Genomic DNA, 18714 nt, shown 5'->3' with positions numbered 1-18714 from the left:
GTCGTATAAGTAAATAATAGAAGTGATTCTACTTCAGGCTGGCATACACCCCAGAAGAATTTTGAATGATAATACTTTTCAGGAAAATACTTTAGGAACATATATTTATTTAAAAGCCATAACAATGTTTATTTCCTTTGATCCAGTACTCATTTAATACATAGAGTTTCATTCAACAAATATTAATTGGCTGCCAATTACATGCCAAGTACTGTAACTTTAATTCTGTGAATATAAATATAGAAATATTGAAAAGCCAGGAAAAACTTGATGTAGAAAGATGTTCAATACATTACTATTTAGAATAAATAAAAACTAGCAACAACCTAAATGTTCAGGGTGGGGGAAATTCAGGTCCCAAATGGTGGTTTAAGAGTCATGTAATTATAAGTTCTTGGGAAAACATGTATAAGAACAACAACAACAAATCACTGGGAACAGAGCTAAGAGAAAAATGTTTAAACTAAAACATACCTTCTTCAATATTAGAAGTACCCCTTGTGGTTTGTTTTGGCTCACTTGAACTTAGCTGGACACTTTGTCCAAAATTCTATAAAGATAGAATATTAAATCAGAATATAATTCCATATTTAAAATGAACGATATATACTAACTTTAAAAAAACTTCTATTTGCTGTTTATATTTTCAGCTACCACTGTTCATATAACATATATTTTCTTCTTTTTTGGGGGCAGAAATCAAGAGTTACTGGAATAAGGCTTTTGTACAATATCCACAGATTAAAAAATGTCTTATGTCAGTTTTGGTAAATTTTCAGGTTGCAATATTGTTTTGGACATTTGGAAGAGGGAAGTAAGTTGGATGGCAATCCAAAGTACTAACTAAAGGGAGTTCCCTTCTGGCACAGTGGGTGGAGGATCCAGGACTGTCATTGCTGTGGCTTTGGTTATAGCTGTGGTGCAGGTTCCATCTCTGGCCTGGCAACTTCTGCATGCCACAGGGATGACAAAAAACCAAAAACCAAAAAACAAAAAAACCAAAAAACATGCTAATTAAAGGCAAGGTATCATTGTAAGGGTAATCATAATTACTAGCCAAAAGCTTCTAATTATGGCTAATGCCAAGAAGAGGTAGGTGTCTTAAATAACAACAGTTAAAACAGAAATAGCTGCCTCAATGTTGCATAGAACTGGGAAAAGAAAACTCTCAGAACACTGGCATACTGGCTGTCCTTCCCTGGATATGGCCTGGATATGGTCTACTTCGATTCTTTACTCCCATTCTGTTCCATTTCAAGAAACGACTGCTTCTTTCACATAAAATTGCCTGGCTATGACTATACTTAGCTTTTGTTCAGTCTAATTTGAAGAGTAACTGATGAAGGTTTCCACAACAGCCTTGCTTTGATAGTTCTCATAGCCTTGCCTGATCTCCATTATAGACTTGAGACAACCTGGACTGAGACCCTGGTACAAAGTGGCAATTGTGCTTTTTCTATCTTTCATTGACCTCTTTTAGATTCTCTCCATGTGGAAGTAGTAGTTGGGAACAATCAAATGTGATGAAATATATTTCCTAATACAATGTGACAGGGCTAATGCTATAGTTACTGAATCCTTGTTTATGCTCTTGAGTAAAAACAAAATCCAACCCAAACTAAGCCTATAAAGCAAAACAAAATAATAAGGAAGAAAAAAATTAAACTTCAAAACATAGTTTTGATTCAGGAACAAGGATCTATTCTAGAGCTAACAAGACTTTGGAAGATGTGTAAGTGGTTTGTGAGTGGAAGATATGTATGTAAAAGGAAGTAAAGTTTCTGGGGAAAAAGATAGAAATGTATTCTGAAGACAAGAAGATAGAATGTGAAAGTGCAAGACACAGAAGAACAGAATAAGATCCAGAAAAATAAACATTAATTTAGAGAGGGCCCTAGTAACAGGCATTTAAAATTTAGCTTGTTCATTTTTTTTTTTTTTTTTGCCATTTCTTGGGCCGCTCCCGCGGCACATGGAGTTTCTCAGGCTAGGGGTCTAATCGGAGCTGTAGCTGCCAGCCTATGCCAGGGCCACAGCAACGTGGGATCCGAGCCATGTCTGCAACCTACACCACAGCTCACGGCAACGCAGGATCCTTAACCCACTGAGCAAGGGCAGGGATCGAACCCGCAACCTCATGGTTCCTAGTCGGATTCATTAACCACTGCGCCACAACAGGAACTCCTTTTTTTTTTTTTTTTGGGTTTTTTACTTATTTATTTTTTTCTTTTTTTTTTGTTATGACTACACACTTAATTTTAAATTGAATATATATTAATAAAAATAAAAACTAAAGATAAAAATTGGTTTATTGTATAGATTTTGAGATATTTGATGTGGACAACACAGAAGTTAAAAAGGACTTATTAGGCATTATTCTATTTATAATCAGGAAGTTATGTTTGTAATTAAGCACTATGTTATTTAAATAGTAGGAATATATTGGCAATGAGAATTTATTACATAAATAAAAATCTTAACTTTTATTTTGCTGATAAAATTAAATCATGGTCAGTCATTCTTCATGTTAATAATCTTATCCATATAAAAACAATAGTTCCTACAATACACAAATAGGACCCTCAACATTTAACTTGAGTATAAATTCTTCGTAAGGCACTCTATTTCCAGTTCTGCTAAAAAATCAGGAGAGGTGGTATTTAAGTAGAAATTCCAAGTGAAATGTGATTCATTCATCCGTTTCTATTTTTTTTAATGTCTTAAATTCAATTCTTGGATCAAGTTAGACCCCTAGAATATGTCATAATAGGTCATATTTACTTTGCTCTCAAAGAATCAGCACCACTAATTTTAAATCAACATTATTATGCCTTTGATTTTTATTGAAGATCTCTATTTCAAACAGCATATGAAATTCCTTATTAGTTGTTGACTGTTAATAAGAATATATCAATTATGAACTTCAAGGCCCCCTATAGAAGATCCTCAATAGAAAATATCTTTTAATACAGTTTACCTCAAAGTCATTACTCTGAGAACTATATAATACTTATTTTCCTTCTTGCCATGTCTTCCAGGAAGCTCAGATTCAAACTGGATATTGAAACTCATGGAAAAATATTAATCTTCAGGATGAGCAAAGTTGCTTCCTTTCTCCATGGCTCGCTCTTTTCTCTTTTTCTTTTTTTAAATGTATATTTAAATAACTTTGTTGTGAATAACCTCCATTTCCCCCTAGAGTTGAATATAAATAATAACAAATAATGTGGTTTCTTAAAGTTGGTTAAAATACTCATTAGTAACTGATCATTTAGGCTAGCATAAGCACCTAGCATAGATAGTCCAGGCAGTTTCACAATGGCTTTGGCTATATTAATTTGTTGAGGTGCAGTTTACAGAAAGAGTATGGTCCTTTAAATACATCCTGATTTCCAAGTAAATTTCCAAGTAATTGAATAGAGATTTTCACTAACACTGTACTTACATTCATCTGCTCCCTGTATGTCTGTCCTACAGATCCAGAGTTTTGTCTTTTTTGCTCTAAAAGATTTCTCTGCTTATTTTCAACAATTCGTTTTCTTCTTGTAACAGCAGAATCTTAAACAAATGCCAGGACAATGTCAAAATTTACACAAAGTGAGTAAAGAGTATATAGCCACTCTAAACTTCCAAGTTACCTTCAAACAGCAGAGAAAACCCTAAGTTTCATTCATTCAGTTGACAAACTTTTATTGAGCTTCTCTTGTGGGTACTGCGCATAGCACAGTTAAGAGAATTAAACAAAATCTCTGCTTTTGAGGGGTTTATAGTTTAGAACAGTGACCTAAACACCAGGAGGATATAACACCAGAAGGATATAATTTTAATCAAAACTCAAACTACTAATCTTTACTAAAGCATTACATATTTAAAATTTTGTAGGATTCTTAAACAATGGAAAATTCTGGATATATTTATGCAATTATAGCTTCAGAAGAGATCTCAGAAGTTAACTAGTTCAACCTCTTACTCATAGATCTAAATCAGTAAGAGGTGGACATTCAACCTGTGCTTGAATGTTTAATGATGGGGAGCCACTGTCCCACGGGGTAGCCTTCTCCACTGCTGGTGGTTTTAGCTCAAACACTTTCTTATGCTGAGCTGAAAACATCCTTGCACTTTAAACCCCTTCATTTAGTTCTGTTTTCTCCTTCTTTACCTAATAAACTTTCAAATATTTGTACACAACTATTATGTCTCTTTGGTTTGAGTTCCTTTAATTGGTCTTTAGACCCAACCCCTCCTTCCAGAGCCCTGATTTACTCCAGCTTGTTTATATACAGCCCTTAAAATATAGTGCCTAAAATAATGTAGAGTCTAGCAGTATTTCCAAATATCTGGTTATTATTGCCTAAAATTATATTAAGTTTTTAACAGCTATAGTAAACTTTGTTTTGGTTTAATTTTATGAGGATTTTCTCTTTCTCTTCTTTAAAGAACAGCTGTCAAGATCAATATCTTTCTTCTTCTGTAAAATTAAAATAACTTCAAACTAAATATGTACAAGCAAGATGCAGGGAAAAAAAGACCACATTGTGAGTTTTATTCATCAACATGAGAGAAACTACAAATCACAACTGGCAGAAAATACATGCAACACATATAACTGATACAGAATCCTAGAATACATAAAGAACTTCTATCAATAAGGGGAAAAAAAACAGAACCCAAAAAGCAGACATTTCACAGAAGAGGAAATGTAAATTGTTCACAAATATATGAAAAATGCTCAATTCATTAGTAATCAGAGCAATGCAAATAATTATAATTAGATAGTATTTTTCAATAATATGATTGAAAATATTAAAATGTCTATCAGAGTTTTGGTAAGCATGTAGTAAAGGGGACTTTCATATATTGCTCCAGAAAATAATTTGGCAAACCTATGGAAATACACTTAACCTAGCTGAAAATACACATATGCTATGACTCGGCAACATGTTCATCAGTAAATGTACAAAACTGTTCCTAGAAGCATTATTCATAAAAGCAAGAAACTGAAAGCAACCCAAATGTCCAGTAATAGAATGAAAACTTTTGTAGAATGTAATATAGCAATTTTAATAGAATGTAATAGAACAATGAATATGAATCAAGTACAGCTAAACCAATCAATAATATGAATTCCCAAACCAAATCAACTGAAAAAAAGCAAAATCATAGAAGAATATAGATGAAATGGTTCCACTTATGAGTTTTAAAACTAGGGAAATCTCAACAATATATTGTTTGAGATACATATATATGTGGTAAAATTATAAAGAAAAACATGGAATAATTAAATACAATTGTATATAGCGTCATTTTATAGAGAGGGGAATATAATTGAGGAGAGGCATGCGAGATTTCAAAAATAATTGAAATTACCTATTACCTAAACTAGTGATTACTTATTTCTAAAACTAGGACATTATTTTGTTACCATTATTTCTTTTTCCTTTTTTCTTTTTAGGGCTGCACCGCGGCATATGTAAGTCCCCAGGCTAGGGGCTGAATCAGAGCTGCAGCTGGACAGCCTATGCCAGGGCCACAGCAATGCCAGATCTGAGCCACGTCTGTGACCTACGTGGCAGCTCATGGCAACGCCATATACTTAACCTACAGAGCAGGGCCAGGGATCAAACCTGCATCCTCATGGATACTAGGCCTGGTTTGTTACTGCTGAGCCACAACAGGAACTCCTTATACATTATTATTATTATTTGCTTTTTAGGGCTGCACCTGTGACATATGGAAATTGCCAGGATAGGGGCTGAATTTGAACTTTAGCTGCCGGCCTATGCCACAGCCTCAGCAACACGGGATCTGAGCTGCATCTGGGACCTACACCACAGCTCACAGCAATGCTGGATCCTTAACTCACGGAAGCGAGGCCAAGGATTGAACCCTCATCCTCATGGATACTAGTTGGGTTCGTTTCTGCTGAGCTACAATGGGAACTCCATCCCTGTACATTATTTTGTATGTAAAGTACATTCACAATTGAGGAACTTAAAGAGTATATATGAATGTAAATACATGATTATAGTTATTTCTGCTGAACTGAACTTTTATTTTGATTTATCATTTCAGTTAGTAAAAATGATTTTTTTTTTTTTTTTTTTTTTTTCTCTTTGCTTTTCCTGCGGCACATGGAGGTTCCCAGGCTAGGGGTCCAGTCGGAGCTGTAGCCACCAGCCTATGCCAGAGCCACAGCAACACAGGATCCGAGCCGCGTCTGCGACCTACACCACAGCTCACGGCAATGCTGGATCTTTAATCCACTAAGCAAGGGCAGATATCGAACCCACAACCTCATGGTTCCTAGTCGGATTCGTTAACCACTGCGCAATGGGAACTCCAGTAAAGATGATTTTAAATCTTCATGCTATTCTCCATCTTATTAATGACTTCCTTTGTTACTCTGTACTTTCCACAAATTGTATAGATAAATGTACTATTTAATAAATGTATATCACTGAAATATCTGTGGTTATTCAGAGTTTTAAAAATTAAATTAGGAGTTCCCTTCATGGCTCAGAGGTTAGCGAAACCAACTAGTATCCATGAGGATGCTGGTTTGATCCCTGGCCTTGCTCAGTGGATTAAGGATCCAGACTTGCTGTGAGCTGTGGTGCAGGTCGCAGATGTGGCTTGGATCCCGCATTGCTGTGGCTGTGGCCGTGGCCAGCAGCTGTAGTTTCGATTCGACCCCTAGCCTGGGAACTTCCATATGCTGCGGGCGCGGCCCTAAAAAGCAGAAAAAAATTAATTTATATTTTTCAGCTTTATTGAAATGTTGACAATGTAACATACTTAAGTTTAAGATGATGAGTAGATACACATATATATTTCAAAATAATCACCGCAATAATGTTAACTCCATACCCTTACAGATAATTTTTTAAATAAGCAGAATGGCTAAATCATTAAGAGCACAAATGCTAGAGAAAGAATGCCTGCTTTTAAATCCTGGCTATGACTTTATACTAGTTATGCGATTTACACAGTTTTTTTTTATTTATTAGCCCTCTCACTGCTTTGATTTTTCTCATTAATAAAATGGGGAATAATATCATTTCCTCATAGAGTTATTGGAGAGTTAAATTTATTTCCATACATCAAGTGCTTAGAATAGTGATTGACACATAATAAATGCTATCTAATTTTTACCTAGAATAATTCTCTTCAGTGTCTCATTACATTTCTGATCTCATGAAAACTGTATTTATTCTAAGAACATTGGAGCTGCAATACAGCATCCTGGCTCTGCTTTCAACCATCTGTGTCATCTTGGGCTATATAATCTCACTATTATGTGTATCAATTTTCTCATCCATAAAATATGGGAGTTAAACTCAACTGCATCTTTGATCTTTTCTAGAAATTGATTTTTTTTTCCTCCTTGAAGGTATCTTTAATACTTCCTGGAAAAGAAAAAAATGCATTTTTTTTTTTTTTTTTTGCTTTTTAGGGCCACCCCAGCAGCATATGGAGGTTCCCAGGCTAGGGGTCCAATCAGAGCTACAGCTGCTGGCCTACACCACAGCATACAGCAATGCCAGATCCAAGCTGCGTCTGTGACCTACACCGCAGTTTATCACAATACCAGATCCTTAACCCATTATCAAGGCCAGGGATGGAACCCGCAACCTCACTGTTCCTAGTCGGATTCATTTCTGCTGCGCCATGGCAGGAACTCCAAAAATGCATTCTTTTTGAAATCAGATTTCAAACTTTTAAATATGTCAACATCATTTAGCTTTTTAAAAAACTGAAGTATAACAACCTACAGAAACATGAACAAATTATAAGTACACAGATTATATGGACACACCCAGATTGCACAGATATCCAAGTTAAGAAATAGAACATCACCAGCACTGAAAAAGCTTTCCTTATCACCTGGTTCCATATACCACCATCCATAGCTTTACCTATTCTTCAACCTGATAGAAATGGAACATGATATGCATTTTTAAGACTGGCTTCTTTTGCATAGATTATGGTGTGAGATTTATCCACATTACTGCTTCTCAGCAGTGGGCCATTCATTTTTATTGTTATCTCACTGGATGAATGAATTTCACTTTATATATTATAGTGTTGAGGAACATTGGAGATAATTCTAGATTATGGCTATAAGCTGCTATGAAATTTCTTGTACATGTCTTCTGTTTTACACATGAATGTCTCTCCCTCTTGTTCTTTCTCTCTGCCACACACACACAATCCGCTGGTCTGGAATTGCTGGGTCATAGGATATATATATATATATACAAATTTAGTAGATATGAGTTTTCAGGTGTTACATGTCTTTGTTAACACTTAGCATTGTATTTTAAAAACTTTAGCCATTCTGATGTATGTAGTTGCATCTAATTGTTTTAATATGAATTTTCTTAAGACTCTCAGGTTGAGATCATTTCCTATGTTTATTGACCATTTGGCTGTCCTCCTTTATGAAAAGATAATTTAAATATTTTGCCTTTGAAAAAAATTGATGTGATGGTCTTTTTGACATGTCACCTGTCTACAGTCCCCAGTTATTCAATCAAACACTAATGTGTTGCTGTGAAAATACTGTGTAAATATTATTAAAGTCTATAATCACTTTGCTTTAAGTAAATTGTTCTAGATAATCTGTATGCACCTGATTCAATAAATTCAAAGGCCTCTAAAGCAGATTCTTTTGAGAGAATACAAAATTCTGCCTGAATGGCAATTTTAGTCTACTCCTGTGAGTTCTTGCTCTTATTTTCGGCCTGCCCTAAAAATTTCAGACTTGCCTTGACAGCCCCCCACATTCACATAAGCCAATCCATTGCAATAAATCTTAATATACCTTATTGGTTCTGCTTCTCTGATTTACCCCTAACTGTTATAATTGGGTTGTCTTTTTCTTATCCATTGCAAGAGTTCTTTATATATTCTGGATATGAGCTCTTTGTTGATGTTATGCATTATAAATATGCTCTTTCACTCTATAGTTTGTCCTTTCAATATCTTAATGGTGTTTTATATAAAAAAGTTTCTAATTTTATAGTACAATTATCAGTCTTTTCTGTAATGGTTAGTGCTTTTTGTGTCTGTGTAAAAAATCTCTTCCCATCCCAAAGTCAAAATATACTCCCTATGTTATCTTCTAGAAGCATTTCTTTTTAACTTTTCATATGCATATATACAGTTTACTTGGAATTGACTTTTGTGCATGGTGTGAGATAAGGGTCATTTTTACTAATTAAATATAGTCATTCAGTTGACTCAGCACCATTTAATAAAAAGACAAGCCTTTTTCTCCCTACCTATGCAGTACCAGTTTTGCCAAAAATCAAACATTCAAATATATGGGTCTGTTTCTAGACTCTATTCTATTCCACTAGTGTAAAATATCCTGGTACAAATATCACATATATATCAAATATCAGAGAGAAGGATGTAAGTTAAATTACTGATTTTAGAAATAAAGGAGTTATAGATGTTGATGTAGTCCAGAATATGACAAAGGGAATGGGTACCTGAGGCAGAATGGTACAGAAATTGATTAGAAATGAGAAAGGATTGAGAGAGATCTGGGTGTTGGATGGTTCATTTACATGAATGCTGAATAACCAGTATGTTGGCAGAGACTCTGCCAATAAAGAAAGACTGTGAACCAAACGTCAAAGTCATTTTCAGGGGAGGAATTACATGCGAGGCCAGGAGTTGGCATAGCTGAATGGATTGGTCTCATGGGAATAAAGTTTTTCTGAGTGTTTTGCTGGAGAATTCTGGATATGCTAATAGAGAGCAAGATGCCCTCCACAATTGTTGACTCTGTGCACACTAAGTGCGAGAAAGAAAATGGCCTGGCAAATAGGAGAGTAGAGAAAAATGAATAGATGCTCTTTGGATTATAATCCAGTATTAGCAAACAGTTCACCTGAAATGTTTAATATTTAAACAGTTTTGAGAAAAAATTTTAATGACTGAACATATGAAGTTTTTGGTATTGTTAGTATTATATTTTCTAAATATAATCATGGTATTAAGAAGTACAGACATATACAAGAAAACAGCATGGTACTGGCACAAAAGAAACACAAAAATTAGTGGAACAGAATATAGAGCCCAGAAATAAATCCACATATTTATGGTCAATCTACAACAAAGGAGGCAAGATGATACAATGGAGAAAAACGACTCTCTAATAAGTAGTACCAGGAAAATTGGACACCTAGTTGTAAAAGAGTAAAATTAAAACATTCTCCAACACCATACACAAAAATAAACTCAAAATGGATTAAAGATCTAAATGTAAGACTGGAAATAATACAAATCCTAGAAGGAAACATAGAAAACATAATACTCTTTGACATAAATCACAGCAATATTTTTTTTTGGATCTGTGTCCTAAAGCAAAGGAAATGAGAGCAAAAATAAACAAGTGGAGTCCAATGACACTTAAAAGCTTTTGCATAGCAAAGGAAATCATCAAAAAATGAAAAGATAACCTACTGATGGAAGAAAATATTTGTAAATGATATGACTGATAAAGTGTTAATATTCAAAGTATATAAACAGCTCATATAGCTCAAGATCAAAAAACAAAACTCAATCAGAAAAACAGGCAGAATAATAATAGACATTTTCCCAAAGAAGACATACAGTTGGCCAATGGGAATATGAAAAGACACTCATCATCCAATAATTATTAGAGAAATGCAAATCAAAACCTTACACCTGTCAGAATGGCTACCATCAAAAAGATCACAAATAACAAATGTTGAAGATGTGCAGAAAAGGGAACAGTCTACACTACTGGTGGTAATGTAAACTGATGTAGTCACTATGGAAACCAGCATGGAGTGTCCGCAAAAAACTAAAAACAGAACTACTATTTGACTCAGCAATTCCACTCCTTGATATACATCCAAAGAAAACACCAATTTGAAAAAATCTATATTCACCTCAATGTTCATAGTAACATTAGTTACAATAGCCAGGATATGGAAGCAACCCAAGTGTCCACCAAAAGATGAATGAATTAAGAAGATTTGGTATATATATTTATATACATATAAAATGGAATATCATTCAGCCATAAAAAGAATGAAATTCTGCCATTTGTAACAACATAGATGAACCCTGAAAGTATTATGCTTAGTAAAATAAGTCAGAGAGAGAAAGACAAATACTCTACACTATCACTTATATGTGGAATCTAAAAAATAAAAATGCATGTATATAACAAAACAGAAACAGACTCACTGATGTGGAGAACCAAATAATGGTTACCAGTGGGAAGAGAGAGAAGGGGGTTAGGGCAATATAGAGGAATGGAATTAAGAGATACAAACTACTATGTATAAAACAGATAAGCAACAAGGAAAATATAGTCACTATTTTTTAATGAGTTTAAATGAGGTAAAATCTATAAAAATATTGAATCACGATGATGTACATCTGAAACTAGAGAATATTGTAAATCTACTATATTTCAATATAAACAAAACAATGAACAAAATTTATAATTCATTACATTTTCCAGTGTTCCTTATACGAAGATCCCTAAGAACTACTTTGATTAAATGTTAGAAAAATATTGTTTTACGCAGATTCTATGTATGTATATGTGTGTGTGTATATATATATATACAAAGGGAGAACATAATTTTCATGTTATCCTTTTATGCTTAAGCTATTTGGAAACAATGCTTCCTAATATTTTTCTTGATCAGCTCAGACTCTGATATATGTTTGCTTAATAACTATTATACAGTTTTAGCAGAAAAAGCATGGGACTTGGAGCCACAAATATTTGGATGAAAAATATCAATTTATCAATAACATCAATTATCAAAAATATCAAAATTTCTATTTATTAGCTCTTCACCTTGGGCAATTTTATATCCTTCTTTGAAAAATGGGGTTTTAAAAAATATGTACTCATTAAGTTTGTTGTGAAGTTTAAATGAGACAATACATGTAAAGCACTTAGCACTATAACTAGCACAGAGTAGGAGGAACTCTAAAAAGGTAACCACCTATGATGGTTATGATTTATCATAATTTTCTTTGAAATATCAAATCCACATGGTGTTTTCATTTTTTGGGGAAGTAGTGTGAAAACTAAAGTTAATGGATAAAACGAAAATGAAACATTTAGTAAGAGAAATAATATTTAAAAATTTAAGTTTGGATTGGAGTCTTTACACTTAGCTTCCCATCTTCTAATATGGCTTGTGTCCATTCAGTTCAAGAAAAGTTTTGGTGCCTACTAAGTGCCAGGTACCCTGGGGATATGGTGATGAATTATAAAAAAGTAATTTATCTTTTTGATGAATGATGAATTCAAATATCATGGTCAAATTAAAGAAGGTTTTAAATATTTAAGTTAACTTCCTCTTTACATCTTCTTAACATTTATTCATACCTTTGGGAAAAAAAAAAGAGTTGCATCTTCTGATTTCTTCCAAATCCTATCTATTTCCGAACTGGTAACTGATTTCTACAGGTAGGAAAATTTATGAGCCTAAAGTCCATTCTCTTGGAGGAAAGAAGCTTCATGAGAAGTCAACCAGCTACAAGGGCAACGGTATTCTATAGAGAATTAATTTTCAAAGGTATAAAGGAATGCTATCATTTTTTCTTCATATGAAACCTTACATATATATAGATAAAAGTAGAGCTGCCACTGTTTTGGAAAGAGAATCAGAGGGTGAGGCATACCTATTATTTGCTTATAACAATTAAATTTAACAACATTTATAGAATAATAATGAAAAGTATAATCACATTTATTCACCTATTTAAAATAATTTAAACAATATTTTACACTGTGGTTACTCTGACAGAAAATTTGACTATAATATGGGGATAATAACGAATGATAATGGGATAAGAATCAAACTGTATTCTTTGTCTTCCCTCTTTTAAACTAAAAAGAAAAGTTGTGGAAAAAAATGGAGCCTGGCAAAAGTTTCTAATTTTAGTTGAGCAAAGGTTGGATCATTCTCTCAAAAGTGTCAGCTACTAGATAGACAAGAGTACAATATTAAGGGTGATAATTATTTCTATAAAGCTAAATTATTATTTAATATCAATATCTATAAGGCGCCCATTGCCATACTTCAATGAGAAAAAGTTCACATGAATTTAAAAAGTTGTACATTTGCCTATAAAAATATATAAATTTATTCTTACCAGCAGCCTTTTCACTTTGACCCAGGATATTATGCTGTCTTTTCCACAAGGGAACATCTTCTTTAGTAGTTTTAAGAGTCACAGAGGGATGATTTTCTTCATATGTTGGGCATCTCTGGGTGCAAAATAAGGTCCCATCTTGCTGTGCAACCATTTGATTGCCATTTGAATGATTTATTTTTATTAAAGTGTGGCACTCAGAAGCACAATATGGTAAAGATGGTATCACAGTGACTAAGTCAGAACAAACATGCGAGAGTGGAAGACTACTTTCTTGATTCCACTGATTCAACTTGTGTTCTGTTGGAAGCATAGGCTTTGAATTAAAATAGTTATATATACTGATGTTTTGAGAATTTTCAGGCATTACTGATTGACAATGGGATACTTGTGTATTTTTGAAACTCCTAATATTTAATGGAGATTTCGGAGGAGGATGAGGTATTAATTTACCCTGAGCTTGTAAAAATGTGCTGGCTTTGCTCGCAGACTGTGGTCGAATAACAGTGCCTTTTCTGTTCGTATATATAAAGCCCGACTGGACTTTAGCAGATTTTGTTCTTCTAATTATTTTTGCTCCTCCTCTTTGTGGTTTAGCTTTCTGAATTTTAGAATCACCATTATTTACAAGGGATTTACTTTCCTCTTTTTTTGAGTCTGGCCAGGCTTGTTTAGCAATGTTATAACCTGGAGGTACAAAACAGTTCAAAGGCACATGGTCTGTTCCAGATCCTTCTAAAGCAGCAACATTTTCAGAGATAAAATTATCCTTGGGCTTTTTTCTATCAGCAGCATCTACAGTAGAAGCAGGAATACTAGTTATATTGCTGACAGCACCATTTTTAGATTGAATGTGTAATGGTTGAGAGCACTGTTGAGATATTTCTATTCTAGTCTTCAGTGAATGACTATCTTCAGCATTTTTTTCTGTATCTCCAGTTTCATCAAACCATCTCAGTTTTTTAATAGTCTTTGGAATTTCTTCATTTTTCCCTTTTTCTTTTCTTAACTCAATACTATCTCTGATACCTGCTGCTTTTTGATTTCCTAACTTAAAGCCTTGGTTTGTAACTAGTGCCTTAAAATAATCATGTTCGTATTTAGATTCTTTCTTTAAGATACTTTTAAGAAACCTCACACCATTTCTCTCATGAATATTGTATTTCATTTTCTTGTGCTGACCAACTAAGTCACAATTAGAAATTATATTAGACAATGAAGTTGCTGTTTCACCTATTTTCTGTTTTTTATCTTTTGAATCAGAGTTGTGAGGTACACAGGCAGATTGAAAATTATCTGAAAATAAAGGCAGCTCTTCCTTACTACAAGTAAAATATTTTATCTTTTCGTCTTTAATGTCCTTCAATTCCCCTAACTTATCAGAACACTGTACCGGGTCGATTTCTTTTATATGTATACAATTCTTTGGTAAGGGCCTAGCTGATTGTGTATCAGATGGCAAAACTAAAGGCGTTGCCACAGGTACAAATGAAGCAGAAACTGAAGCAGTTCTATTTTCTTGAGTTAATTCAGAATATTTCTCTTGGTCTGAAGTTGCTGCCATTTCCTGGGTTAGAGAATCTGGAGTGGCCCAGGCTTTGCTGAACTTAAATGCTGGGCTCTCAGCAACCAATGGTCTCTCTCTTTTGAATGTTCCAGAAGAGTCAGTTGTCCTCCCAGCACTAGTTTCAGAGATCTTTTTGCTTTTTTCATCTTGTACAAATATGGGTGGACTATATACAAAGACTACTGAATTATTAGCAGTATTTGTGGCTCTTTCTACAGTCCTACTCAGAGCAGATGGATTTTGTTCTTTACTATTGAAGTGTTTACAGGATGGTGCAACATTAGGTTTACTTAAAATATCTGAGAAAGGTGTGACAGTCTGAGTATTTGGATCATCTAAATTTGTAAGCCAATTATTTATATGATGAGTTTTAGAGAATGACAGCTTATCTTCATCAAAGCAGCTTAGATAAGTTGATTGCAGATTTGCTGATTTGGGGGAAACAGAATTCTGCTGCTGGATTGATGTGGAAGGTTCCTTATTAACTGTTAAATATATTTCTTCATGTTCCCCAGCCTCAAGACTGTCTATACTTGAGAGGGTTTCAGAATTTGTTATCTGATTAACTTCATCACGAAATTTCTGAAAGAAAAAAAAAAGAACATTGTTTTATATTTTAGAAAATTTTAAGTGGCAAAATTAATGACTTCACACAGCATTGTTATTGAGCCCCATTTGACTTGGCATATAAAATAGAGTAATATGACTATAAATAGTATAGGTATATAAATAATCTGTATTCCTGGAGCAATCCTCAGAGTGAAAAAAGAGCCAAGAAGGCTTACAATAAAGTGGGTTTGCCTTAATCTCTTTACATTAAAATAACTACTCAATTATTCTAGCCATAGTTATAGCTTAGAAAATAATTTTGACATTGTTATTCAGAGAATAGAGGGTTTTTTTTAAAAGGTTTAATAACAGCATGTGAAATTCTAAAAAATAGTTATTTATAAATGATATATTTTTTTTTTCCTGAAACCTTTGCTGGATTTGAATAAGGCTCCTAAAAGTTCTATGACTCTAATATGAGTTTCCTATTGGTAAGGCTACATAGTTTTATAAAGTTAATCTTGTGGTCTATAAAACAGAGTTCTCAGCTCTGGTTCTATGTTGGAACCACATATGGAGGTTTGTAAAAAGTGACTGGGTCCTTCTGCTTTAATACTTGGATGGGGTCTCCATGTACTGGTGGTATTATTATTATTAATTATAAATTCCCAGGTAATTATAATATAGATTCAGGATCAAGAACCTTTTTTTTTTTTTTTTTTAAGGGCTCCACCAGCAGCATAGGGGTCCAATCTGAGCTATAGCTGCTAGCCTATGCCACAGCCATAGCCACAGCAACACCAGATCTGAGCCACATCTGCAACCTACACCACAGCTCACCACAACACTGGATCCTTAGTCTACTGAGTGAGGCCAGGGATTGAACTTGCATCCTCATGGATACTAGTCAGATTCATTTCCACTGAGCCACGATGGGAATTCCAAGAACTATCACTTTTAATCAGTTTTTAATAAAATTTTATGATCACTTCAAAATATAGTCAATATTTAAAAGTATTCTGATTTCCCATACATGTAACACATATTTAGGATGCACTAATCTGTATCACATATGTCGAAATAAGTTCAAGAAGACTTTAAATTGTAAATATAGTCAAAAACTTAAAAGGACTCAAAGAAAATTAGTTCCCTTAAAATTTTACACACATTTTAGAAAATTTAAATATTCTGGTGTTAAACAAAATTTTACTATTTTTCTTGCCCAAAAAATAAACTGAGAAACCAAGGAAATGAGTTACAGAATAAATATATTTCAGTTTGTGTTATTAGTGCTTATTGACATATTATTGTGAAATAAAATTTGAAAATGATTGATAAGTGTTTGATATTACTAGCATTTACCCTCTGCCTGTCACCTCCTTCAGTATTGCGATGTCTTTTTAAAGAGATGGTCACTCGACCTAATTCTAAGCAAAGCACAGATCCTTCAATGCTTGTTTTTGGAACTGAGTTATTTTAATTGATAATGAGGCTCCTAAAAGCTCTATGACCCTAATATGAATTTCTTTGAGATTTCATTTAATGAGATATAGAAATCTGGGTTAGAAGGTCCTTCTAGATATATATGTGACGAACATGACTTTAAGATTTCTCTTTGCATTAGTCTGTGATGGCCTCATTTCCCAAAACACCTCAAAAGAAGTCCAGCAACTTCTGATTTCACTAAGCTGTACTTTTTCTTCCCTCAGAATTTTTCCTACCAGTAAAAAATGAAATGTTATGATCAACTTCAAGTTTTACTTGTAAGTTACTGATATAAAGTGCATTAGACTTAATGTACTTTGTGTTTTAGTTTTTAAATCAATTTTATTGAGATATACTTATCTACAACAAAATGTACTCATTTAAAATGTAGAGTTCAAAAGGTTTTGACAATTTACCTATAACCATCATACTAAACGCATTTAAGAATCCTTCCATATGTTGAAAGTTCCCTCATGTTTCTTTGTAGTCAATACCTACCCATCACTGACAACCACTAATCTGTTTTCTGACACTATAGATCTGAGTTTTCATTTGTTATCATTTTCATTCTGCCTGAAAAACTTTCAGGAACATTTCTTGTAGTGCAGGTACTGGTGTAGTGCAATGGTGTTCAGCCGTTGTTTGTTTGAAAATGGTGATTTTGCCTTCATTTTAGAAAAACAGTTAGATAAAGGATCTATGTTCTTCCTTAGAGCTTAAAAACATTTCACTGTTTTTTGGCTTGAAGTTAGGGTCCATCTTATCTTTGTTTACCTACTTGTAACACATCTTTCCTCCTCCCAAGCTTAATTTAATTCTGATGTGCTTTTGTGAGGGGGGTATGTGTGCACATGCACGTGGGTGCACACTTATCCTTCTTAGAGTTTGTTGAGCCTCTTCAATTTGTGGATTTATAGTTTCCACAAATTGGAAACTATAAATTTCTAAAACTATAAGTTTCCCACACTGGGATTGTGAAATGGAAATCCTATAAAATTGGATTGTGATGATCACTATACAACTATAAATGTAATAAATTCGTTGAGTAATAAAAAAATTGTCTGATAATTCTATTATCTCTATCATTTATGTGTCTGATTATATTGATTAATTTTTCTTCTGGTTATGGGTCACATAGCTGTCTGCTTTTTCACGTATGTAGTAAGTTAAAAAAATTTTTTTTTAAATCTTTTTAGGGCCACACCTGCAGCATATGGAATTTCCCAGCGTAAGGGTTGAATTTGGAGCTGCAGCTGCCAGCCTAAGCCATAGCCACAGCAATGTGGGATCTGAACCACGTCTGCAACCTACACCATAGCTCACAGTAACACTGGATCCTTAACTCACTGATCAAGTCCAGGGATCGAACCCTCGTCCTCATGGATTCTAGTTAGGTTGATTACTGCTGAGTCATGATGGGAACTCCCTGTATGTTCTGATTGAGTGTTGGACATTATGAACATTATGCTGTATGTCTAGATTTCAATCTTCTTTAAGACTTTTTTGTTTGTTTGTTTTGACAGGTAGTTGGGTTACCTGTGAAATTTTTTGTCTTTTTGCCTTTTCTAGGGCTGCTCCCGCAACATATGGAGGTTCCCAGGCTAGGGGTCGAATTGGAGCTGTTGCTGCTGGCCTACGCCAGAGCCACAGCAACGTGGGATACGAGCCTTATCTGCAACCTACACCACAGCTCACGGCAACACCGGATCCTTAACCCACTGAGCAAGGCCAGGAATCGAACCCGCAACCCCATGGTTCCTAGTCGGATTCGTTAACCACTGAGCCATGAAGGGAACTCCAACCTGTGAATTTTTTGAGGCTTGTCCAGAGGATATGCCCAGTTGAAAAACCCATGTAATCATGTCTTACCTCATTCTTTCCCCTGTTTTGCAAGATCATATCTTATACTACCTGTTCTCTATTATCTAAAAACAATTGTTTCATATATT

At 34.1% G+C, this 18714-nt stretch overlaps 1 protein-coding gene across 38 annotated transcripts in view; it reads right to left on the bottom strand.

Moving 5' to 3' along the window:
* Positions 1–18714, bottom strand: part of CEP126 (centrosomal protein 126) — a 106353-nt gene that overhangs the window by 41042 nt on the left and 46597 nt on the right. For 19 of the 38 annotated variants that reach the window (XR_014815113.1, XR_014815108.1, XR_014815107.1 and 16 more), the window contains 3 exons: positions 13165–15313; positions 3446–3558; positions 475–550 (listed from right to left, as the gene is read on the bottom strand). Coding sequence is in view for 17 of the 38 variants with exons in the window: in XM_084975805.1 (XP_084831931.1) it covers positions 475–550; positions 3446–3558; positions 13165–15313 (2338 nt within the window). In the remaining 21 variants the exon portion in view is untranslated. Of the gene's footprint in view, positions 1–474; positions 551–2977; positions 3196–3445; positions 3559–13164; positions 15314–18714 lie in introns of all 38 variants that reach the window. The other 19 variants (XR_014815119.1, XR_014815117.1, XR_014815118.1 and 16 more) reach the window with 3 other exon arrangements.

Source organism: Sus scrofa, chromosome 9, assembly GCF_054392235.1.
Source record: "Sus scrofa isolate SSC_HxYL_T2T_F1_AM1 chromosome 9, Sscrofa_HxYL_maternal_Yorkshire_Landrace_v2.0, whole genome shotgun sequence".
NCBI lineage: Eukaryota > Metazoa > Chordata > Mammalia > Artiodactyla > Suidae > Sus > Sus scrofa.
Note: the sequence above shows the minus strand (reverse complement) of the source record. Positions and strands in the feature narration are given on the sequence as shown.